The 25,653-nt window shown below is 39.6% G+C and overlaps 1 protein-coding gene across 1 annotated transcript in view; it reads left to right on the top strand.

Annotated features, from left to right (window-relative positions):
- The window catches only part of LOC138717590 (beta/gamma crystallin domain-containing protein 1-like), a 65,058-nt gene extending 39,918 nt beyond the window's left edge, over window positions 1-25,140 (top strand). The window contains exons 11-22 of the mRNA XM_069851120.1: window positions 115-257; window positions 493-619; window positions 711-856; window positions 7,079-7,205; window positions 7,393-7,425; window positions 9,138-9,247; window positions 9,512-9,641; window positions 13,315-13,454; window positions 17,170-17,293; window positions 18,450-18,608; window positions 21,387-21,549; window positions 24,155-25,140. Coding sequence (XP_069707221.1) covers window positions 115-257; window positions 493-619; window positions 711-856; window positions 7,079-7,205; window positions 7,393-7,425; window positions 9,138-9,247; window positions 9,512-9,641; window positions 13,315-13,454; window positions 17,170-17,293; window positions 18,450-18,608; window positions 21,387-21,549; window positions 24,155-24,243 — 1,491 coding nt within the window. The 3' untranslated portion in view covers window positions 24,244-25,140. The remainder of the gene's footprint in view (window positions 1-114; window positions 258-492; window positions 620-710; window positions 857-7,078; window positions 7,206-7,392; window positions 7,426-9,137; window positions 9,248-9,511; window positions 9,642-13,314; window positions 13,455-17,169; window positions 17,294-18,449; window positions 18,609-21,386; window positions 21,550-24,154) is intronic.
- Window positions 25,141-25,653: the final 513 nt, after the last annotated feature.

Genomic DNA, 25,653 nt, shown 5'->3' with positions numbered 1-25,653 from the left:
GGTCCCACTAATTATTTTAATATTCTTGCCTTCTCCCTCTATACGTCCATGTAAAATATAGTCAGAATTTATCATGCTCTCTGCAATTTTTTTTCTACTACATTTCTGCTATAGGTAATAATTTATGAGAAGCCTTTCTTTGAAGGGAGACATGTGGAAGTAGAATCAGAAATCTTTATGCTCGGTGACAGTGAATCGGAAGAGAAGACAAGACTTCCACTTATGTCGGTGGGATCCATGAAAGTACTAGGAGGAGTGTAAGTGTGGGAAAACATTAGCAATATTTGCCTTTCAAGAGAAATAGTATTTCCATAGATTAAAAAATCAGTACCCATTTCTTTTCTCTGTTTTCCTATATTTTGGTTTTAGATTAGGTTAAATGTGCAAATATTCTCAGCAAAAGAACAAATTTCACACATCTGTACGCACTTCGTAATAACACGGAGTGGTAGTTGTCTGCTTCCACGTGCAGTCTCTGTTGTTGTTTTTCAGTTGGGTTGCTTATGAGAAGCCTGGGTTTGAAGGTCATCAGTACTTGCTGGAAGAAGGAGAGTATCAAGATTGGACAGAGTGGGGTGGCTATGATGAAGAGGTGCAGTCACTGCGACCCATTGTTGGTGTAAGTTCCAAGAACATGTAGTAGGAATCTTCTGAGTGTAGTGAGACATCATATTGCATTTTCCTTATAATGCTTCTCTATGTTTTAACAGGACTTCACGAGCTCCCACATGATAATGTACAGTGAAAAAGACTTTGGATCAAAGGGTTCCAATATTAACGTGTTAGGAATTATTTCAGATTTAAAAGACACTGGATATGGGCTGAGGACACAGTCTATAAATGTGCTGAGTGGCGTGTAAGTGATATTTTTAACTGCTGTTTAATTTTAAATGTGCTACTCTTCTAAGAATTTGATAATATTTAGAGATGTTTTTAATCACTCGGACTTCTGATGTGTTTGTGGAGTCTTAAGATAATATTTTCTGCCCTTGACTGCAAAGTGTGAAAGGTAAAGCTTGTTGGTTTTGTATGTGCAGTAAATAGGTTTTCTTCTCACTGTAATATCAGATGGTCCCAGGAAGTGTTGACTTACTGATTTAGAGAGTATGAAAGTATATGAGATGACATTTCATCAGAGACGGAGAAGTAGCTTTTTCTCATAGCTACATTTTTGGTAATGTTTCAACAGCAGAATCGTTATGTAGCTAATTTCCTGTTTTGAAACTAATTTCCAGGCTTCTTGTGTTTGGCCAAAGGCAAATTCCTTGGTATTTTTCTCAGTTGTGTGTAAAATGGAGGTGACTCTTACCATACTCAGTAATACATCGTGCTGTTAAGGAGACTAACTGTTCTGAAAAGTAATAGTGGTTTTTCAGTGAATCCTATAGGTTAATTGCGGTTTAGTACCGTGGTGCTCTTTTTTATGGTTAACAGAGTGGTTCCCAGAGCTTTGTGTTGGCACGGCCATTAACAACGACTACTGTTTGTGCCACCTGTGTTGTCCCATGCAGGTGATAAATCAATAGACACTGCTGTTTGATTTGTTCAGTACATCAACTGCAGATTGAGTTTCACAGTCTTGCAGGCTGCATCCAGGTGTTTTGGAAATGCAAACAAGCATTAGCAATCATGTCTCCAAATATGCAAAATTATTGAAGTAGTAGGACCAAAAGAGTGAGACGTACAGTCTGTCTCACTGCCTGGTATGCAGGTGACTTGCTGAAAGCCCTGGCTTACCGAGGCACACCCTGAATCTTTTTATGTGTTACCTGTGTGATATCTCTGCAGGTTTTGTCTGGATAAAGATTGCAGAAACAAGCTCAGTGCATTGCAGTGGAATGCTTTTAATTTGTATGTGATTGTGGTGCGACAGCAGATTTTTTTCTGCCTGCTGACCTTTGAAGCCACTGTGCCCTTTTGTCTTCTGTAATATGCAAGGCAGATTAATGGGAAAGAGTCACCACAGAAGATTGGGAAATAAATTGTGGGTTACCTATCATGCCCTACGTGTAGTTGTTCTTGTAAATGTCTGTTGCAGCTAAGATAGGAATCATACGTCAGTTTGAGTATTCTAGTAATTAAGAGTGACTCTAAATACTCGGATGGAAAGGCAGCTAGAAGTCATCACAAACAAAACTCTTGTCCCACAGGCTCTGCTACTGCTCCTGTGATCTCACCTTGTAGTGTGTAAAAGATGTGATTTGTAGCAATAAGCTTTTTAAAAGCTTCATGTAGGTTGTTGGTAGGAATTGAGAGCTAGTCACCTGTTAAGTCTTGTTGTGAGCCTTTTGTTTCTAAAGAGGTTGTGAGTGTTAGGGGCTTTTGTGGTGGTGTTCTTACTAGATGCTAATGTGTCAGAAAGGTTGAATGATTCTTGTTAAGTCACAGTTTGTAATAAAATGCTTTATTGTAAGTGTCAAGGAAGTGTTCAGGTAGAAAATTTTTGTGTCTTTCGTTCCAAGAAATCAGTCATAGAGTGATGAATAATCCATTGAGCAACTTCCTGAGCTATTTAGACGATAATGTAGATGATGTCATAGTGAACTGTGACAGATTCAGTAAAAGCTTGTCATAACATTTTGATACCTTCCTGGTATCACACTGAAAATATTTCATTAAAAAAAAAAATGAAGAAACGTAAGAAACTTAAAACCTTTCATAGCAATTTTGGAACTACAGGTATCTAGGGTAAACAGTTATAGCAGTTACAGATAACAGGTCATCTGTATTTCCCCCATAATTAGTTTGATTGCCCTGCAATTTAAAGGGTATATCAAAGAAAAGAAAGCCTGACACTGCAGTGTACAGATACTACTTAACAAGTTCTAAGCTAAACTGCACCTCTAAAGTGTATACTGAAGACAGCACAGCTCTTCACTTGGAGAGTGAATATTTCATGCAGTGGTAGCTGTATCAAAATTTTCAGCTATTGTGTTTCTGAAGAATGTTTCCAAGCGGTATTTTAACATCTTTGCCAAATCCATTGTGAAGACATCTGCCCCAAAATACTGTAAAGTGATGAGGGTTAACTTCTTTAAAAATGGAAATGTTTTGTTCTTGAGCATTCTTCAGAAACTTGCCAAGGATAAAATCCAGGAGATTTTATTCTTATGCCGCTGGGGCAGGAGAAAGCAATTCAGACTGCCTGAAAACAGGAGAGGCCTTTCTTCTTTTAAGTAGGGTTTGAGCTTTACTTTCAAATTGGCAGGATTTTAAGTGGCAGAATATGGCAGTGTTTACTAGCAACAGGTAACACCCTTTACAAGTTTAAGCAAGTACTAAAATTAACTCTTGTACAAGTTTTATTTCCTCTCTGCTTAAAAACTCCCCAAGCTTATATTGAATAGTGATCAAAATCACAAGAATCACGTGTTTGAAATGTGCCTTTTCTTTATCCATAAACACACCAAACTTTTGCCAAAAGTAGTGAGAAAGCCTCCATCTTTAAGTTATCCTTTTTGAATGGGTGGAAGAACTTTTTCACTTTTTTTTTTTTTTTTTTTACATAGGCACTTGTTTTACTGCAGTCCTGTGATCAGCCTGATTTTCCCCTAATTTTCAAACTATTTTTTTAAGTAAACAGTTCAGATTTGGCTTCTTCTAGTGTACATATGGATAGTGATATTAAGGAAACCATTAGGTGATGTATAGTTCATATACAGGGGCCAGAATGTAGTTAAATCTAATCTAGATGCACTTGGGAAGGTAACACGGGTGAAACTAGAGAGGCATGAGGTCAAGAACAAACCTCCCCTAAGAGCTGAAAAGGGCAAGAGCCCTTGGGTATGCTGTGGGAGAACATTTCAAACAAAGCTTCCACTTCCCTTCCTCTCTGAACTGAGCTGCATTGATGTTCGAGAGAGCCTTTCAATGAGTCCTAAAGTTCACATATTCCTGGGATACTAGGAATCACAAGCATGAAGGGGTATGGTAAAGAATCTGTTTTCTCTCTTTCCTATAAACAGAATTTTATTACCTCTCCCTCTCTGTTCTTACTACAAATCTGCAAGTGCCGGTTAACTTCCTGGCCTCTCATGATCTCTCTGTTTAGAATACATAGGCCAACTTAAACCCATTGTCTCCACATAGTATTTAATTTTTAAAGATTATCGATGCTATTTCATATCTGAAGAAGCACTCCCATGCCTGAAAGCTTATTTTACAACTATGGCATTTACTTTTAACGGAGGTGTCGCTGCTTCTTCCATAGCTGAGAGAGAAGGTCCTTCCAGGACTTAGGTAATCTATCCTGTCCTAAGATGAGCGTGAGCAATGCAAAAAGGGGAATTACCCCTCTCAGCTAACATTAGAAAGAGCACATGTGATGAGAAATGGCCAATGTTTTAAAAGATGAAGTTATGTGAGTTGCATCCTGAGCTGATCATGGGCAAAACTGATTTTTGGCAAGTTATTGTCTCTGGATTCTTTTCTTGGCTCTTCTTCCAAACAGTGTTTGGGACTAAGCTTCCTGGACATTGTGTAGAAGGCTTTGGGGAAAAATGCTGTGTGTGTAATAGTACTAACAGCATACAAACAACACTTTTTTTCTACATCTCTGGTTCCAGAGGCATGGATTGTGCAGAGGGGTGCAGGTCTCCATCACCACTCTGTCCCTGCCAGCAACCTGGGAGGAGGCTGTTGCTCAGCCTGACGGCGGCAGTTTGTAGGGCTGGGGGTTACGGAAACTATTGTGTTAGAAGAACTTGCTCCCTGTAGGGCAGGGTTGTTGCTGCCATGCTGCAGAGCAGTGCTTCAGTTTTTGTGGTGCCTGGCAGTTGGGACATGATTCTCTTGCTTGGGTATGGAGACGATGTCTTGCTCTCCAGGCTTTTCTATTAGTCAGATGTTGGATTAAGTCACTGTTCCTTCCTAGGGGTAGTCTTGAGGTCTGACAGGTTTAGCTGGTACTGAATTCAGCTGCCTGTCCTTGATGTTGTTATTACAACTCTCAGCAGTTTGCATGGGCTTCAGAATGAAGTGGAAAAACACAAGTATTTCTCTAATAAGCCCTGACTCTAGAAGCTCTCAGACTGCTTGGACTGACTTGCGTGGCACTTAATTATTTAAATCCCAGTGATTTCAGCATAAACATGTGCTTAGAGTGAGATACATTGATTACTTCTGTATTCACGCTTCTTTTTAAATTAGGAGAAATTAAATAACTGCTGTCAAGAGATTCTGGCATGTTTTATCATTCATTTATGATCTGAAGCTGTTGTTTGCATTCATATAATTAAACTGTCATGAATTGTGGTTGTGCCCTGGCATTTGTGCACTGAAAAATTATGAATGTCTGCTGAAAAAAATGGTTAAGGAAACCTCATTTTTACAGCTTTTGATATATGCAGCATAGAGGTATAGACACACCTGAGACATTTGAACTGTCTGCTCAATTTATTGTACATACCGATGTCTCTTAGATCAATTACTGTAAGGTGATTTTGAAATGTGCCTTGAAGTATGCCTTAAGTAATTAGTGCATAACAAGTTAGAATAATTGATTATATCTGAGGCAAACCAAGAGATGTGTCTAGTGATAAATGTGAGTCACTGTATGAGTGTTTGCCGTAACACGAACTTCATACTTTCAGCACATAAATGTTAATGCAGCTTTATTTCAGTCTGTAGTTATCCCATTTCTTATAAATGCAGAGATTCTGGTGTTTTGTTCTTGGAGTAAAACTGCAGCTTAATGAAATCCAGTTGCTTGAAACACATAAATAGTTTTATGGTAAATCTGGATGGTGAGAGTTAGCCTCTACTGCAAATTTTAAGTTCCCTATCATTTTACTACTTGATGATGTGAATTTTTTGGTTAGTGTTGAAACTCTGTAAGAAGATTGCACTGAAAGTGGGTTTTGGCATAACCTAGCATACACTCCTAATGCAATGTATTGGCTAAAATTAAAAGCTGGGTCACTATAAGTACACAATTATCTTGTAGAACAAGGAATCAGGAAGGTGTCCTGATCCATGCATAAAAATGCCAAACAATCTAGCAAACAGATGAGTTTAAAAAGAGCCAGAATGTAATTATGGGAAAGTTTGGGCAGTCTAACAGTGAAAGGCAACAGAAGTTATGTAGGTTATTACAAAACCAAAGGTAGTGCTGATTCAGGAGTGCTTTATCTGGGCTTTCAATGTGGAGCCAGGGTTAGAAGAAAGCCATAATAGAAGGTTTATTGAATGTGGAAGACTAGACATAGGACGATTAGCTGACAGAGATACTTCAGACTAGAAATAAAGCACTGCAGGGGTAATTGAACATTGGGAGATACATGTAGTGATTTAGTTGCTTTTCTGATGGTTCAAGTTTGTGTGTTAAAAGTCCGATGTCCTTCAAAAAGGCTTATTCTGACTGAGACTGAAGTTACGGGCTTGATGCAGAAACCTGAGTTTGTGGCTGCATGAGATCTGAGTGGCCATAACAATGGTCTTGAGTTTAAATACATAAATCTGGTTATTGTGATGGTTTTAATGCTTAATTTTCAAGGATGTTCTTCCCACTGTTGTCTATGATTCCAAGCAGGGAACAGCCTCCTCTCTTTACCATATATGCCTGTTGCTGGAACTCAGCTTTCTGTTGGAGTGTGTGTTTACTTGAATACAACTGAACTGTAGCTACAAGCAACATTAAAAACCAGTATTCCTATCTTTACTGCATAGATGACTCTTTAAAGCTAGTTTTATAAAAAAAGATGCACTCTGATATCTGCCTGTTTTTCTAGAGAATAACTTGATCTAGATAAAATAATAGAACTATGAAACATGTCAAGATATTCTTACTGAAGACAGCTCTTAAGATGTCTAGCAGATGATGTATGTGAACTCATGGTCTGCTTAGCTAATTCAGTCAGATTTGTATTGACATAGTAGGGTGAACGGAAGTGAAATTCGCATGAGTTTTGGTATCAGGTATACAGGTTGGTTAAGGTTTAATAGCATCACAGTTCAGCACTTGAGGGAAGATTTTTTTTTTAATTTGTTCTTACATTCAGACAGTGATGAATATACACATCTGTATTTTGGCAAAGTAACGTGACTTCTACCCATCACCCTCTTCTTCTGTCTCTCTTAGGTGGGTGGCTTATGAAAATCCTGATTTTACAGGGGAACAGTATGTACTGGCTAAAGGGCTGTATCCCAGCACTGAGGCATGGGGGGCAAAGAGTTGCAAAATATCTTCAGTTCAACCCATCCTTATGGTAAGGAATTCATTTTATACTTGTTTTACAAGTTTTTATGAAGTATTTGGAGCTATACTTTCCTCTATCAAATTCAATCTATTTACATTCTTTAAACAATAATTACTAGTGAACTTTTGTATGTTTGTTATTTTGTCACTGTTTAAATTTTTTTCCTTTTTTTCTCCCCTCCTCTAAACCTTTCCAGGATATTGTTGGAAGTGGAAGGGGTAAAGTCAAGGTAAGAGACACCTCTAACTGCATGCAACATACTGTGTAGCGTCTGTAGCATGTGTAAGTAAAGAAATGGCTTTTTGTCTACTGTAACGCCTAAGTATTTGTACAGATGGTTGACTAGTCAGACAGAATGAGAGCTACAAGTGAAGGAAGGCTGCTTTCCAAACCTCTTAAGTAAGGCACGTTAAGGCCCGAGGATTTAATACATAGCTCCATCAGAACTTTCTCAGGGCACACACAGTGTTTTGGTTCAGCAATTGAGCTGTTTTGGGATATTGGTGATTGTTCTGAGCAACTGGAGCCCACTGCCCTCTACCCAGAGGTGCACGTACCTGAAGTTTGTTGCTGAGGCAAAGGCTCTGCAAGTTAGATGTTGTTCATGGTACAGTTGTGATTTAATGCCTTTTGAACCTAGTTCTTTGGTTAGTAGTTCTGCTCATGGGGGTTGCACTTCAAAGGAATCCTGTCACTCACAAATACTGCTGAGTTGTGCTGAGAAGTTAGTCTCATCTTTGTCAATAACTAGGAGAAGGATACGGCAGGGAAAACCTACCTGTTCTGTAAGCTAAGATATTTTCCTGTTGGACTGTCTCCTACATACAAGTTCTAATACGTGGTTTTGACAGTGAGGCTAATGGGTAGCTTTTTTCACCCTTTCATAATTCTGAACCTTTTAATGTTTGTCCCTGTACAAAGTTACTTTTATTTTCATCTCAGTCAAAATGGTGAGTATGTCATGGAAATAAAAACTAAGGAGAAAAGTCTTAGCTGTCTCATTCTGCATTCTTGATTAGTAGCATGCCTCCTGCATAGGGATAATGAACTATGTAGAATAAAAATCTCAAGGCTGCTTATTTTCAGCTAAAGGCATGAAAAACTATTTGCATGTACATATTATGTGCCTATTAAGACTATATCCTAAGGAAGCAGGGTAGTAATAACTTGTAGTTAACAGACTGCATCCCTTATCAGCGTGTTTCTCTTTGGAGAATTCTGTACATGCCCACACTCCTATCTGTGTTAAGAGTGAATAAAGCTGGTAGGCATGTGATACTGTGAATGACTTCTGTGTGATCAGGGTCAATTATCATCTAACCAAATTAGCAGGTTTGCTGCGTAGAATTTTTTCCTTTTTAACAAGGACAGAAGGCTCTGGGTGATGTATGCTCTCTTATTCTGCAAACAGTGAAAGAACAACTGACATGACTGTAACTATAGCTGTAATAGTCCTATAAAGCCCATCTACCCTGGGAATATATACCATGCCTGGTGGTGTGCTGTCTGACTTTGCCAGGCTTATGCAGCATTTATATTCTGAGAGACAGGTAGTTTCCTCTTAATGGGAAGAGAGTGTGTGTATTGGAGATTAAGTGCATTAAACCAAAATGGTCTATGGCCCTTTACTAAAGATGTGCCTATTTTGGCCATTCTGTGGGAATTTAAAAATCTCCAGTTGAGAGTCCAAGCAGCTATCTTTGTTAGTGTTATTTTAATTATTTTGTATGTTACTGAGTGATACACAGCCAGAAGTAATTTTTGATATTTTGACCTTGCTGTCTTGAACAAGAACACTGAAGAAGTAACAAAACTGTATGTAACTGAGGAAGTCTGGGTGCCTTAAGTATGCTTAAATCTAGTTATAAAAGTAGTGGTAGAGATATACTACTGGACATCGAAAACCGAATTGATTTAAATATGTTTGTAACTCTTTTAAAGGTCCAGTTATTTTCAGAGCCTGAATTCAAGGGTAACTGCCAAATATTTGAAAGAAACACAAGGTGTATTGGTTCATTTGCTGTGAAGTCTTCAAAAATTTTAGATGGCAGGTAAGTTGTATCGAATGAATATTGCAAAATCACTGAAATGGTAAAACTTCTTAAAAATCAACCAGCTTTCTAACACCTGAAATGCTTTCACATACAGGGACTTGGAACAATGCTTTGCAGTGTACACATCAAATTTAGCTTGTCAGGACAAAACATTGTAAATAATGTTTCTGAAAGTAGCTCTTGCTAAGGACTGAGAAACACTAGCGTTGTTTTACTTGCACAGAATTGTTAAGAGGCAATTTATTCTCCTTGTTCCTGCAGCTGCATAGTGTATGACGAGGAAGAATTCTCCGGTAACCAGTATGTGTTAGAAGAAGGAATCTATCCTGATCTGACAGCAATGGGTTGTTCACCTCAAACAGTTCTAAAATCTTTACGGATTATAAATATTGTAAGTAAAGCTATTAGAAATAATTGTGAAGTAGATAAGTACACTGATGATTCTGACCTCCACATTTTTTGCAACAGTAAAAATGGTATGAATGCACAGACAACAGAGGAGTTGGTTTGGTTTTTTTTTTCCGTACAGTAGCAGTTACATGTCCTGGCTGCAGTCAGGTTTTTTGACCTTTTTTCTGTTTTTGCAAAAGAGAGGATATCGCAGAAGTAGCTGCCCAACATCACTGTTCTTAAGAACAGACTTATTTACAAAGAGTCAAGGATGTCAAGGGTAGACTCTTTATTTTCCAGTAGGACAGAACACTTATATTGGGTTGAGAAATGTCACTAGGACAGTGTGACAAAATACCTGTACTGCAGAACTTTTTTTTTTTTATGCATATTAGAAAAGAAGACTTAACTGAGCAACTTTCCATGACATACATGTAATTATAAAACACTGCTGCTATAATAAAGGAAATACAGCATGAGTTAATCATGAAATAATGCACTCTTCTAGATAAAGTCAAGCAACACCCAGTGCCATTTGGCAAAACCAGTGTTGTTGTTATGTGTGATGGATACAAACTGAACATTTACATATTTTGTAACTGGCTCATCAGTACTGAGGAATGAGTTTGCTCAAGCCTATAACTAATCATTATGATGGATCACTTACAGAAATATCTTTTAAGATCAAAGTAATTACTAGCAAAATGTGGTGAAGAACCCAGGAACTTAAAGTAATACGAAGTGATGGTGCTCATTTTGAAAGAGGAGTCCCCTACTGACTGTCTTCTTTGAATTTGGCAACTTCATTGCACTCCACTGTAATTTTGGTAACCTGTCAGTGATGTAGCAGTTGACAAAGGAGAACTAAAATGTGTCATACTCTTTCATGTCTCTGGAGCATTTTGATGTACAGCGTAAACAAACATCTGTAGCAAGTATGTTTGGCTTCCGAACTCTTTGGCTGCCCAGTAGACAGATCACAATAAAAACAGTAGAAGTGCTTCTAGGCAAGGTTAATGGGTGATCACTGTGAATTAAAAAAGGCTCTTTTGTACACGTCAGTATTAAGATCTTGGGTTTAAAATGCTTGCTTGAAGCTGGAAAGATCAGCTTACTTTTGGAAGATATATTATTTGTGACAGAGACTATTGTGTTAAAACAGCCAAATGCCAGTTCTCTGCCTCTTTAAGTTCTTATGACTTCTGAAACCTTTTCTAGCCCTACGTTTTATTACACTTCAGAAAGTATCATGGAGCTGCATCTGTCCACAAGTCACGTGCTGCTGCTTCCTTCTTCAGAAGCTCCCTGCATGTGGAGAAGAGGCAAATTAGTTGCTTTGCTCAGTAGCTTATTAGCAAACCAGAATACAGAGAATAAGAAGTTAGGTTGAAATGATCATATTATACTGTTCATTTTTCATAATTTTTACAAAAGCTCAAACCTTAGTATTGTGGATATTAGTTTCACCCATCAGATTTATTTTGGGACTGTTTCTTTTGGTGATGCTAATCTTAATTCCTCCCTACTGTCTGCCTTCCTGTAACTTTCCCCATGATTTTTCTGTGACATTCCTATACAAGAAGCACCTTTACTATTTTAATATGTCACGTTACGATACATATCTAGTCTAACTCCCTCTAATAGGGATGTATTGCTAAGGGACCATAAAAGAAATAAATTAAAAGGATACTTGATAAACTTGGAAGTGAAAGTTAAAAGTACTTTTCTTCATTAGGTCAAGATTTGTGGGGTTTTTATACCACTGTATCTTTGCTTGATTGTCCTTTCTTTGCGTGCTCCACATGCTGCAGATAGAAAATAGCATTTTTCCTTCTAGAATTTTCTATATGTGCTTTTGCATGAAAAATGTGAACATGGTTTGTGCTTACTTGTGCAAAATACTGCTTCTTTTTAATGAACAACTCTGTGAAATAACTGAGTGTAGATATATGGGAGCTCCAGCTTTGTACAGTACATGGGGAGTACTGAAAGCAAACTCGTGAGCTGGGCTTGCACTTCTCTGTGTCGAACGATTCATATAACAGCGTTGCTGCAGAACTAAAAAATGCCCAGAGTGAAAGGTGTGGCAGAAAATGGGAGGATTTCCTTTTCTGTCCATGTGTTTTCTTTGTAAGTAGATTATTTCTGAAGCATTGCATATGGCTCAGGGGCTGCTGCCTAACCAGTCGCATGCCTTAGAGTGCGGGTGTAGGTTTGCAAAAGGCCTTGAGGGTTTGGAGATATCAGGAAATAATCATGGTGTGACTGTCCTGTTGTGCTTTTTACCTGTGATGATGCATGACAGTCTAACTGGTGTGAAACTTTTCATGGTGGGGATGAGTGTACTCTGATTTTTGGAGTGAGCTGAAAGGCATCTCCAGACATTTCCTGCAGCCTAGTAGCATGCATGTGATCAGGAACCATAGCTCAGCTGCGGTAACCCAGACTGCTGAGGAGATAATGGTGATGCTCATGCAATAGGGTCATCTGGGCCCTTAAACATCTAAAGGAAGTTTAAAGAGGAATTTAAGCAGTCTTGAAATGGGTAGAGGTGAGATCTTGCCTAACAAAGTCACATGGAAGCACAGATATCTGCTGCCGTGCATGTACAGAGCCACCTCTGCCTTGGAAGGCCTGTTTCCATGCCTGAGGCCCGATCTGAGTCTGTCAAGACTTCATGTCATATCAGGTGTTCCCAATCCAGCTGATGTTTTGAGCACGCTGAACTTAGGCCAGCAGGAAGGAGCTCTCCGGCTATGGCGTTGGTTTTATGCTCTTGTTGCTGGAAGACGTGCGAGAAAGGGAGTGGCAGGGTCATTTCAATCTATGAGTGTAAACTATAACACCGGGACACTCAGGATTAATTGACTTTACCCTGGGGGATTTCAAACCTCCCAGCTTCCAGGGGAGGGCCGTAACTGTGAGAGGTTATTTCCAATCCACTACAACACAGAAAAGAGAGTTGCAAGGCAACACAGAAAAGAATCCAAGGTTTTTATCCAGAAAGCATTTAAAATTGATTCAGTGATGCGGGGAGCTTTATGTGGGTAGAATCCCTTTGATACCAGAATCATTCTGACAGAGAGGGAGAAGAATCATCTCCCCACAACAATCTGGAGGATTCAGATGTTACCGTTTTTCCTTGAGTCGTTAATTTCACCTCAGAAGTATGAGTCTTTTGTCTAGTTAGAGATTGATGTAGCTTACCGTAAGAGTTAAAAATGAGAGCAGTAAGTGATAAGCAGTGCTGACAAGGCTGTCATTTGAAGCTGTAGAAATCGATGTTCTCTTATTGTGTGTTTAAATCTGAAGATAAAAATTCCTACAGCGAATGGAGTTTGGTGCGATGGAAGAGGGATTTGGCATTAATTAAAATATGTTCTAAAACATACTTAAGATGTTATGCAACAATTTGCCAGACACGTTTGTGTGTGCCTTTATATAAGAAAATGTTATGTTCCATGCAAGAAAGTCCCTTGTGTGTTTTGTATAAGGGCTTTTTATTACATTTTTTTTCCTTTAAGTAACCTGTTGCAGAGCAAAAACATTATTCAGGGTCTTTGATCTTAATGAAGAAGAAAGCTCCTAAATAAAACGCCTGTGTGGAGTAATATGTTCACAGTCACCATCTGGAATTCTAACATCCTATAAAAGTGCTCATCTTCCTTTTGCAGGAGCTGTCTGAGCCATGCATAGCTCTTTTTGAAAAGGTGGGTTTCCAAGGAAAGAAAATTGAGTTCAGTACAGAAATTCTAAATCTCCAGTTCCTGGGATACAGTCCTCGGATAGCTTCAGTTCAAGTCCTTGGTGGCATGTAAGTTCAAAATTGCATTTTGATTCTTTAGAATGATATACTTATTCAAAAAATTTACAGGTGTTAGAAACCAACCAAAATTAGAATATCATAGTGTGTGCAGTGCGTTAATGCAATTCTTCTTGCAGAACCTTCTTACATCCTGTTTCAGTGTTATCACTGAGTGTCGCCCTGTGCTAGAAGTTGAAACCAATTTGAATAAAACTCCCAAGAAAACTGGTGTCTTCTTTCAGGCCATATTATAAAAGCCAGCTTGCGTAGCCTTAAAACCAGCTTCTGTGCTCTTGGTTTAGGTCTCAATCAAAAAACAAAATCATTCAGTTTGTGATCTGTTGCGTGTATCATAAGCTCAAAATGCTTTAATAAGTCTTTCCATTCATCCTTTTATCCAGATGTTACGGAGGCAGTGGTACAAACAGATCATGATCTGACCTCTTTTGACATTAGTAATAATCCCTTCAGGAACTGGTTGTAAATCTAGCAGTTAAGTTTGTTAGCCATTTTCAAGCAGTTGTGTTCTCTAAATTTACTTTTGAAGATCGTGTGAAAAAAAACTGTGAAGCTTGAAAAACTACTGTGCCCTCTTCTGGTGTTCCAGCAGATCTATTAAATTCCTCTTTTTGTATTTTACCCGTTGTTAACCTCTACCTCCAAGATACTTGTTCAAGTATATGTTCATTTTTTTCCCAAACTAGTATAATGTGACTTATTTTTTAGCGATAGATCGATGTTACTGTTGCTTTGCATTTAAATGTGTGCTTTCAAAGGGGTGAATTTGCAAGGTGTGTGTCAGAGAGATGCTGTTGGATAGCTTTAGACTGCCCTCAAGTGGACAGCTAATATCAGATGTGCAGAGCAAAACATTTTCACCATCAGGATAAGCTGGTCAGAAGATTTCCTTAGCACAAGTTTGAAACATAAAGATCATAAGAAAAGGCACCTGCACCATATTCCTGTGATTTTCGTCATAATCACAATATAGCTGATTTCCACTTCCCATAACATGAAATAACATGAAGTCAATCATCAAGTTACTTCTTTGCCAAGGGCATGGTTACCATGATTCCAGGCAGTGGAGTTGTGAATTGTGTGTTTTCTGTCCAGTGAGTATATATGTGTTTTTTTTCTCGTTGATCACTGGAAAGGTAGAGAGGATGGTAGGAAAATTCTGATTTTGCTATAGCAGTGTCAGCTGCTGAAATGTGTCAAAATAAAGGTTTCAGTGTCCTTGTCCCTACTGCCTCCCTTATTGAAGGGGTTTTTGTCTTCCCTTCCTTTGCTAAGAGACATCTGTTTATCATTCCCTTGATTTCATACCTGAGGAAAGATGTGTATTAGGCTGTGGAAAAATACCAAAATAAAGGTGAGTGTGCTTCTTCTGGATATGGACGTCTACTGACAAATCTGTCAGAGGAAAGCGGTCACAGGAAAATTTGCTATTGAGTGTACTCAGAAACATACGGCTATTGGACAGTCCCAGCAAATCGCTATGAGAAAACTCAACAAATTGCACTTTATTGCAGCCTGTTGCAAGGTCTAGTTGTAATTCACTGCCTATGCCAATAGCATAAGTCAATTTTTGACAGATTGCTCTCCATGTGATTGTAAGCCTGGCTGGATATGTGCTAGGGAATGGTAGACATAATTTTTCTATGTGTTCTCTTTCTCTGTCACTGTCTCCCTCTCCCTTCCTACTTTCAGGTAATTTGAAAGAAGAAAGGTGTTCTGAAATAAACCCCTATCAAAATACCCTAGATAACTTCACCCTGTTGCAGTTCCAGTATTTGTTTGTTGCAGTCTGCATCCCTAGTAGTTCTTTCCCATGTGGGCCAGGCCTCTCCAGATTAAGATACACAGAACTACTGGTTCTGCACATGCAGCAATCTGGCATATACAGCAGATACAGAAGGGTATGGGGGGAGGTGGCAGAGGTGCTCACCAAACCCTTTTCCATCATCTACCAGCAGTCCTGGCTGACTGGGGGAGTTGTGCTTGACTGGCAGTTGGCAAGTGTTATGCCCATTTACAAAAAGGGTTGGAGAGAGGATCCAGGGAACTACAGGCCTGTCAGTCTGACCTTGGTGCTGGGGAAGGTCATGGAGCAGGTCATCTTGAGTGCCTTCACACAGCACATGCAAGACAATCGGGTGATCAGGCCTAGCCAACAGGGGTTTATGAAAGGCAGCTCCTGCCAAACTAACCAGATCTCCTTCTGTGACAAGGTCACCCACTTAATGGATGAGGGAAAGGCTGTGGATGTACTGTATCTGGACTTTAGTAAAGCCTTTGACGCTGTTTCTCACAGAACTGTGCTTGAGAAACTGGCTGCCACTGGCCTGGACAGGTTCACCCTCTGATGGGTTAAAAACTGGTTGGATGGCCAGGCCCAAAAAGAGATGATCGTAAATGGAATTAAATCCAGCTGGAGGCTGGACACAAGTGGTGTCCCCCAGGGCTCAGTGCTGGGTCCTGTTGTGTTCAGTCTCTTTATTGATGATCTAGATGAGAGGATTGAGTGTTCCCCTAGTAAGTTCACAGATGACACTAAGCTGGGAGGAAATGTTGATCTCCTTGAGGGCAGGGAGGTTCTACAGAGGGAAGTGAACAGGCTGCATCAATGGGTTGTGACCAATGGTATGAGGTTCAACAAGGCCAAGTCCTGCACTTGGGACACAGCAGCCCCATACAGAGCTACAGTCTTGGGGACAAGTGGCTGGAAAGCTGTTTGGCAGAGAAGGACCTGGGTTGCTGGTTCACAGCAGCTGAATATGAATCAGCAGTGTGCCCAGGTGGCCAAGAAGGCCAATAGCATCTTGGCTTGTATCAGAAATGGTACGGCTAACAGGAACAGGGAGGTGATTGTGCACCTGTACTTGGCACTGGTGAGACCACACCTTGAATACTGTGTTCAGTTTTGGGACCCTCGCTACAAGAAAGACCTTGAGGTGCTGGAGTGTGTCCAGAGAAGGGCAACGAACCTGGTGAAGGGGTTGGAGAAGAAGTCTTATGAGGACCTGGGGCTGTTCAGCCTAGAGAGGAGGAGGCTGAGAGGAGACCTTATCACTGTCTGGTACTAAGTGAAAGGAGGTTGTAGTGAGGTGAGTGTTGGTCTGTTCTCCGAAGTGATAGGTGATAGGATGAGAAGACATGGCCTCAAGTTGCATCTGGGGAGGTTCAGATTAGACATCAGGAAAAATTTCTTCACCGAAAGGGTTATTAAGCACTGGCACAGGCTGCCCAGGGAGGTAGTTGAGTCACCATCCCTGGAGATATTTAAAAGACAGGTAGATGAGGTGCTCAGGGATATGGTTTAGTAGTGGACAGGTGTGTTTGGACTTGATAATCTCAAATGTCTTTTCCAGCCAAGTGATTCTACGATTCATATATGCCCCATATGAGGAGTCACAGTACTTCCTGACAACAGATGATATTTATAAGTTGGATTCTCCCAACTTCCATGCTTTGTTTCATTCAGCGTGTAACTCTTAAATAACTGGGCTTTAAAATGTGAACTCCAGTGTACTCATCTTAATGCTGTTGATCTAAGTTAGGACATGATTTTATTATTTTTGAAGACTTGTTGAAAATAGAGTAATTGGCTTTCCAAAGCTAAACACCACTACTTTGTGGGACAGACTTTTATTGAACTAATTTATTAATTCCAAAGCAGGATTTGTCAGTAAAAGCATTCTGTACCTTTTTTTCCCCCTCACAGATGGATAGTTTATGAGCACAGTAATTACAGGGGGCGTCAGATGTTGTTATCACCGAATGAAATTCCAGATTGGTATAAAGCAAGTGGCTGTTGTCAAATAGGTTCTCTCAGACCTTTACTGCAGGTAAGTAGGCTCTGACATGAAATTGTCAAGTACTAATTTGTATTTCATAATGGAGTGGGGGGATATTGTTGAGATGAAGGTAATGGTGCACATCACAAGCTTCAGCAATGCCCGATTGCACAAAAACTCGCTCTACAGTTTCATCAGTAATAAAAGCTCTTTGATTATGCTACATGGCTTTGCAGTTCTTCTGCTTAAGCTGTTCTTTAAGCATACTTTAAACTGAAGTGTAGAAGACAGCATATAAGAATTGGCTACATTATTTTAACAAATAACAGCTGTAACTGCTATATAAAAACTATTATAAGTTGTTTTATAATTAGCACCCAACCTGGTCACTGTCTGTGCCATCTGCATTATTTTTGGAATAACAAGAAAATTGGTCAACAAAATCGAATACTTCAATTAGTATTGATGTTGTGTTGATTTAGGGGTGAAGGTCCTTCCCTGCTTACTACATAACAGAATAATGTGTAAATAATGCAAAACTTACTCTTGTGGTGTCCTTTGAATTTTGTTCTCTAAATAAGGACCATGTCATTTGGTCCAATGCTCCAGCAGTCCTGTGAGCTTTAACGTTTATGTTCTTGCTGAGCCATATTTTAATGAGGGAACAGCTTTTCCTTTTCACAGATTACTTGTACCTGTAACTAAACGCATTTGCTCGCTGTCACGGTGTTGTCTTTGTGTAGCCTTAAGCAGAGTTAGAAATAATGCATTTTGACTGCCCTGACTGAGAGCTTTTCTAAACAGAGATGTCCGTGTGTAACAAGCTGCAGCATGAATGTGCAGCGTAATGCTTGCTGCCAGTGAAATGCACGGCACAAGTGCACCCAAAATGAAAGCGAAGAGCACCTATGCAAGAAGTTAGCAGAAAGAAGTTAGTGCTAATCTGAATTAAAAATGCTTAGCTTTCCACTCTGTGCTGATCTCGGTGCACAGGAAAGCCTATAACTCTCCATGCAGAATGGTGAGTTCTCCAAGCTTGGCTTCTCCTAGACGTTTATGGACTTCACAAAGTTCTAAACTAGTAAAGTTAAGCTCTCTGCAAGAAAGAGGGAGGCCCAGAGTTCAGCACTGAACAGTAATTGCTCTGAAGTTAACTAGAGCAGGATGTGTTCTGAGACTGATTAAAGAGTTCTGTTGTTTTCTGCAGAAACGTGTGTACTTCAGGCTGCGAAACAAGGGAACAGGAAAATTCATGTCAGCTGATGGAAACTTAGACAATCTGAATCTTCTCAGAATACAGGTTGCAGAAGATGCAGACTCAGATGATCAAATCTGGGTTTATCAGGATGGATTCATAAAGTGCCGGGTGAGATTCAAATTCAGTGTGATTTTTTTTTTCTTTTTGTCTCCAATAGTAGGGCTTTCTGAATTCAATTCCTACTGTATGATCTTAAATTATTTTATTGTCTCATTCAGTTTCAACTGCAGTATAATCTTTTCATAGGGGGTTGTTGGTTTTATTTTTTAATCAAGCTTTGGCTTTTTCAGGTGATACAGACTATTTGTATGATAACCTTTTCTGATGCAATTGAAATTTTGAGAGATTTTCGTTATGATCTAATTTTCTCCTAAAGAACAGTAGCCTTATAAGTACAATCAACACCACAAGACCATTGTCTTGCTCTTCATGAGCTCCTTCCACTCTCACGCCCTCTTTCTCCACAGTGAAAATATCACAAAAGTGTCAAAGCAGGGGACACTTTTTAAAATGTAAACCCTTCCTGATAATCTTTTCAACTACACAGACCTTGTGGCAAGTCCATTAATGTAATGTAGGTTTTATCCTCTTCTGCATTCAGGCAAGCTTAAAGCTAAAATGCTATTCTTTTGGTTTGGGTTGGTTGGTTGTTTGTTTTTCTGGTCATCCCTGTATTTGTTGAATTCATCCCTGTTCCATTTCTCTGTACAAGTTTCCAGATGAAGTCCTACTTTTCTCACAGTCCATAAAATTAATCATGTGTGAATTGTCATTGAGGTGAGCAGAAGTATGCACAGTTCATAATGTTTAAGCATGAACAGTCTTAGAGTCTTAGGTAGGGATGCCAGCCAAAGAAAATTAAGTTACTTTAATACTGTTAAACAGCTTGACTGCAAAGAATTATGTGAACTCTTTCTATAGGATTGTATAACTTCAAAGGAGCCATTTATAACTATGTCATCTATGCTGGAGGGAAGAATCTTACTGTTAATAAGCTAAGACATTGTTTAGACATGTTTACAGGACACATGCAGTAGTAAAAGGGATTTATGCAGACAGCAAAGTGATGCAATGTAAGCCAAAAACTTTAATATCGCATACAAAAGACCTCTCTTGACAGTGCCTCTTGGACATTTCACTGAACATATTCATATAGAGACAGTGTGGTATTCTTCGGCTCTGGATGGATGCTCTTGGGTTTAGTCCCTGTCTCTGTAGTTCATAAAGCGTATTTTCTATGCACAGAAGATACATAGGTGGTGCTGTATAGCTGTCAGTAGTTTAGTGCGGAGTGCAATCTGGCAACATTGAACTTAAATGACTGAACTCTTACAGAGCTCTGCCATCTTTCTCTTGAATGGCAGTAAATGTATTTTGTACAAGGAATTGTTTCTCACTGCATTTAAAAAAAGAAAACTAAACTCATAGGTAGACACATGCACATTGGCAGACAGGTCACTGGAAGAACTTGTGCCTTTCTTCCTGTAAGCTTAGGTCATCTCACTGACTGAGTCACAGCATATTGAGGTATGTGTGAGGTTTTCAAGCAAGGTCTGTTTTAGGTAGGTAGGATAACCAGCAAGCAGGATATTGAAGACATTCTGCTCATTTTCTCAGAAACAGGTATGAATAGTAGATATGAATTCAGGTCTCCTCACTCTTCATGAGTTTCCTGGAGATGGGTGAAGGAGTGGCCAAAAGTGGATGTCATGTGTAAGCTTAGAGTCTTCCGAGTCCCATGAGGGAACATTTTTAGACACAGATGAGAATTTCAGAACTGCAGAACTTACTTCAATTCCAGCTTGCGACAGGAAGAATTACAAGTTTTTCCAAACTGTGTATTTAATGATTTAGGGCCACATCAACAAGGGCAGATGAGTGTCTGGTTAATCTGGTACTGAAGTCTGTTCAGAAGTTAAAAGGCAGCTTATAGCGATCTACTGAAAATCCCTGTTCACATAGAAGAATGAACTGCAATTTGCTGTTAATACAGCCTTAATCTCCTTTTCAAGTAAGCTTGACTTCTGCCAGTTTTTTTAACCATAAAGACATTTGCAGAGTTTTGAAATCAAATAATACAAAAGACTGGCAAAAGAATACAGGACAAAGAAGAAAATATTATTGAGATACACCGTGACCTTTGTACACTCGATACTGTATAGTTATGTCTATTATCTTGAAAGGTTATTGCAGAACTAGAAATGATTAAAGAACGAAAAAGGATGAGCCTATGAGATGGGGGCTTCTATGCAAGGAAGACAAAACAGCTAGGACTTTTTAGCCTGCAAAGGGGACAGTTTGAGGAATGATAGGACTGAAGTCTCTGCAAAAACAGTGTGGACAAGACATCCCTTAAAATAAGGGAGGGAAAGGGAGATAAGGAGAGCATCAAATAAAACCAGAGTTGCCTATCAAATTATTTTAAAATAGTAGTAGTTAAGATGTGGAACTGCTTGCCACAGAAAGTTGTGATACAGAAGGGTGTATGTGTGAAAAGGTTACATTGATTGGGAAGTGGGCAACAAATTCACATATGGGACAGAAACCGTCCAGATATAAAAGGTACCAGCTCTGCATGGAAAGTCCTCTGAGCTGGAAATTGCTGTAGACTGGGAGGGTTTAGCAGGAATGTACTGCATACAAGAGCAGAGTATGTGTAATCTCCCATGGCATCTGTTATTGGCCACTGCTGGAGAATGTCAGCAGAAACAGGGACAAAAGAAAAAGAAGTAGTCTTTAGTTTGGGGCAAAAATACATTCCTTTAGGGAAAGCAGATTCTAGATTCTGTTCTCACCCGCTGACGTCCCTCCTATCCATTTTCAACAACGGTGCATATGAGAATTAAGGCCTTTTGAATAATTGCTGTTGCCTTTCTGCTGATACAGATGGCAGAGGATTGCTGCTTGACAATTGTTGGAAATCTTATAACACCTGGCTCTAAACTTGGTCTGTCATTTGAGCGGAACGAAGACAAACAATATTGGCATATTAGTCCTGATGGCAGGATTTATAGCAAGATGAAACCCAAGCTGGTTTTAGATATCAAAGGTAAGCAAGTGTGTTATCTCATTACATTGTGTTGTAATTACATGGTATTTACAGTGGGATAGGCACTAATGTGCCTATAAATTAAGGATGGTCTTATAGGTACTTTAATCTAGAATTACATAAGACCCGATTAGCTAGTGTGACCTTCTAAATTATACAGGCCCTAGGACTTTGTTTCATTTTTCTACATAGAGATTAATAACTCACAGTACTTGCTTATCTTGTATTCCCAGTGTCCACTCGCTGTAGCCATCTTCGGTTAATTTTACGTGGCAGTGGGTCATGTGAACATCATTATTTAAAATGCTGAAGCAAGAAAATCCTAGCTTCTCATTGACTTTAATTTGTATAGAGCATATTTTCCTATATAGTAGTTGTAGATGCAATAGCCAAAGGATATGAGGAAAGGAAAGGCAAGCTTGTATGCTGATGTGATTAGATGCAACAAGTTTTTTTTATTCGTTTATTAATGGCTGTGCCTTTACTGCAAACAGGAGATTCTGCCATAGCAGCCTAAGGGCTGTGCACACGTGGTGCTTATTTTATATTCACTTTTTTTACAGCCATTTGATTCACCTTTTTAGAAGGCAGCAAATGGAACAATTAGCAGAATTAGCATAATCAAATGTTCTTACTTAATGCTGCATTTTCAGGTGGGGAAAGTAATCACTTCAGAACTACAAAGGACAAGACCATCAGAACTGTGAGGAAAGGGTTACCTAATGTCTGACAGCACCGGCACAAATACTCACAAATTCTCTTTGCTGCCATAAAAAACTGGGAATGATTAATCATAAACTTATCAAAGGTTCCAGTTCAAGGGAGTGTCTTTAGTCACAATGACTGCAATAACTTTTTCTAAAGTCAGTGCTGAGTTGCACCAAACAAGCAGCAATACTATTATGCTGCCTTGTCTTCAGTTAATCATGTTAAAAGCAATTATGTAATTCTGCATTTTATAATTGAAGAACCTCACAGTGGACAGGTCTGGTTATGAAAGTATAGATGCACTCCTAGTTTAAAAAACGTTAATCTGTGTGGGAACATTACCTGTTTGTGCCATCCGTTCTTGACCACAAACTGAGCACCGCCGAGTTCTTCAGCAAACGATTGGAATTGTTCAACCTTGCAGTTACCAATGCCACCTCGTGGATGTACAGGCATAGCACACAGCCTTGTCCAGAGCAGTGATCTATCAAAGTATCCGCTCTATCAAATTTCCACTTTAAAAGTCTCTTGTTCCACTGAAAAAAATCCCGTTTTTTTCCCCATTATAACATGTTTTCATTCTGTCAGGCACTGCTCACAAAATACTTTTTGCACCCACAGTGCCAACTGAGCTATGTAGTTTGTGTTATCGTTTTGTAGCTGCCAATTAAGATTTTTTTTGCTGTGGGAGTATTTGATCTGCTATTCCCTTCTTTTGCCCCTCTTTCTGAAGAACTTTGAAAGTATTTTTATTGTGTATCTCTACCGCTTTTAAGTAATTTCCTGGTGATGGCAAGGACAGAAATCATGTTGTTAACCTTCTCAGACCTTTCCAATTTGGGACAGTGGCACCAGAAAGCCTCACCTGATCTCCTGAAGTAGAGAACACCCAAGGTCCTTCTACTTCCTCAGTACCAAAGAGTTGGTCTTAAACGTGCCTTCCCCTTCAGAACTCCGGGTGCTTTGCTTATTTCTTTCTGAGATCCGCTAGAATCTGTATTGGTTACATTCATTGCAAGCTTTCACCTGCCGGGTATTGTCTTTTGCTCATTCAGGGTGAGGCTGTAGGGGTGCAGAATGGAAGACTGACTGAAGGTGTGTCCTGGTGCTCTGTGTAAATGGTTGGTTCAGGTGGCTGCTTCCAGTGGGAGTACCTGCTACTGCAGGAGATGTGTGCGTCCTCCACTCCTGCAGTATGTTTTGGATCTGAGAAGAAAACATCAGTTCTGACTTTTCTAGTTGAACATTGCTTCCAGGTTTCTTTAAGTCAGAATGCTAATGATACTCTTCTATGGGAATGTGTTTGGCATTGCATCATGTGAGTAGCGAGCCCCTCTAGGAAAAGGTTCTATTTTGCATTCAGGTATGTTCAGCTGCCAGCAGAAACAGCTGAACTTGAGGCAGTAGTCTGTGTATGGCAACTTGGGATTCAGCTGGTCATAATACAGGATTACAACGGTTAAATGAGTACCAGACGTTGTCCCTAGTGGCCATGCTTCTTTTGTCTTTTAGCAGCAGGACTTATTTCATCACATAATCGTCATCTTTGGAGCAAAGTGACAACTGACAGCTGTTGAGGGGACATGCAAGTTGGACTTTTGGGAAGTGACAGTCTTAAAGGAGCTTTGCCTGACTGACTTTCAGTGTTTCCTTCCCCTCCAGGCTGAAAAAGCCGAGGTGCTGAGTTACTGAATGGGTAGGGGTGTAGGGGAGCAGGCGTGCTCCCCTGCTTCAAAATTAATCCCAAGGGAGGTAGTGATGAAAATGAGTTTGTCTTTTCAGTGCCTTGGGCAGGAGAGAAACTATGTACACTGGCACTTACTGGAGTTGCCCTGAAACCTAGAGTGTCTCTCTTATTTCAGAGATAATCTACACTATCTGAAATATTTCTTTACAGGGGGCGCACAATATGATCGTGAACATGTCGTCGTCAACACAGTCAATGAAGAAAAGTTAACACAGTGCTGGGAACCGCTGGTTTTATAAACCCCAAAAACGATGTTTGAATTGGCCACTATTCCACACACTAGAATTGCCACCACCATCTCTGAAGGATACAGGATCGACAATGAGAGTTTAGTCTTCTCTTTGCAATTTTAAAAGAACAAGCAACAGAATGATTTCACCTCCCTATCCAAGACTGTTATCTGAAGTATCTCTCAACCTTATTTTTATTTTTTATCATCACAACTCAATGTGAGATGGAGCGTGGTAGTGTGCCTCAGGCTAGATGGAAAAGTGAAAAGTGGGAGAGACCCCATGGAGTTACAGTTGTGTCAGTAAGTAGTTAATCCACAATAGTCAAGAAGCATAATTTTAAATTATTTTTAGAAGGTTTGGTTTTTTAACTGAGAAGGGCTAAAACCCAAAGCTTATTTTAATAAGGACAGGAGTGCAATGTGTATGTGGGTATAGATCTATGGGCTGTAGTATAGAGAAATATTCACTACTGGAAATTAATATATTTGTTTCACTGGAAGTTTAAAGACTGCTAGCACACAGCACATCCAAAGATTTTTTTTTAACATGTGGCTTCAAATAGAGTTAGTACGCTAATAAAGTAAATCCTAAATTAAGAAAAAGTTCTAGATTTTCTCATGTAGAAATGATGTAAATTAGTAGATGATTTTTAGAAAAAGAGGGCTGGCAAAAGGATGAATCAGAATGAAAAGAACTTGCCCATTTTCTAAGCTGCCTAACTTTTTGAGTTATAGATATTTTACTTTGCCAAGTCAAATTTTTACCTTTTAGAACAGTTCCAGTAAGCATAGTCTTCCTGAACACCAAAACGATATAGGAAACAAGAATTCCTAGGGAAAGTATCACTAAAGATGACTGCAACAGCACCAAAGCATTGTGGTTACAAAGATTTTTCACCCCTGCCTGTTGGCTTATGTGGAGAATGTCAGACCTGCAAGTTCTTCTGGTGAGGCTGGAGAGCAGCATGTGTGGTGGCCTGGTGGCTTCTGGTTGCTGCTGGGCAGAAGTTTCAGGCGGCTCTAGTAAGGGGCAAAGCCTGGAACTGTGCCCAGTCACAAGGGCTGTGCCCTTTCAAAGTGAGTGTTACTGCTTTAGTAAAGAACTCGCGACAAGTCAGACGTACTGGAGGAGGTTCTTCTGTTGCCCTGCTCCTCACCTGACTTTGTTAGTTTCCCTCAATATTGGCAAAAAGGTAAAATACGAAGTCTTGTACTATGCTGCTGTGTTTTGTTCTGGCTTAGACCAGTGTTATGACAAGCTGCTCCTAGGAGCATCCAGGCCTTTGTCTTGCATAGTAAGTATGTTTAAAGTTAACATTTTCATTACTATTGTATTGCCTCAAAGGATACTGGTGCTTTTACTGTCACCACCTTAGAGAAGTGCCTTACTGATCTTCCTCCTTTTGTACAGACGTAC

This window comes from Phaenicophaeus curvirostris, chromosome 2 (genome assembly GCF_032191515.1).
Source record: "Phaenicophaeus curvirostris isolate KB17595 chromosome 2, BPBGC_Pcur_1.0, whole genome shotgun sequence".
NCBI classification, from domain to species: domain Eukaryota; kingdom Metazoa; phylum Chordata; class Aves; order Cuculiformes; family Cuculidae; genus Phaenicophaeus; species Phaenicophaeus curvirostris.
Note: the sequence above shows the minus strand (reverse complement) of the source record. Positions and strands in the feature narration are given on the sequence as shown.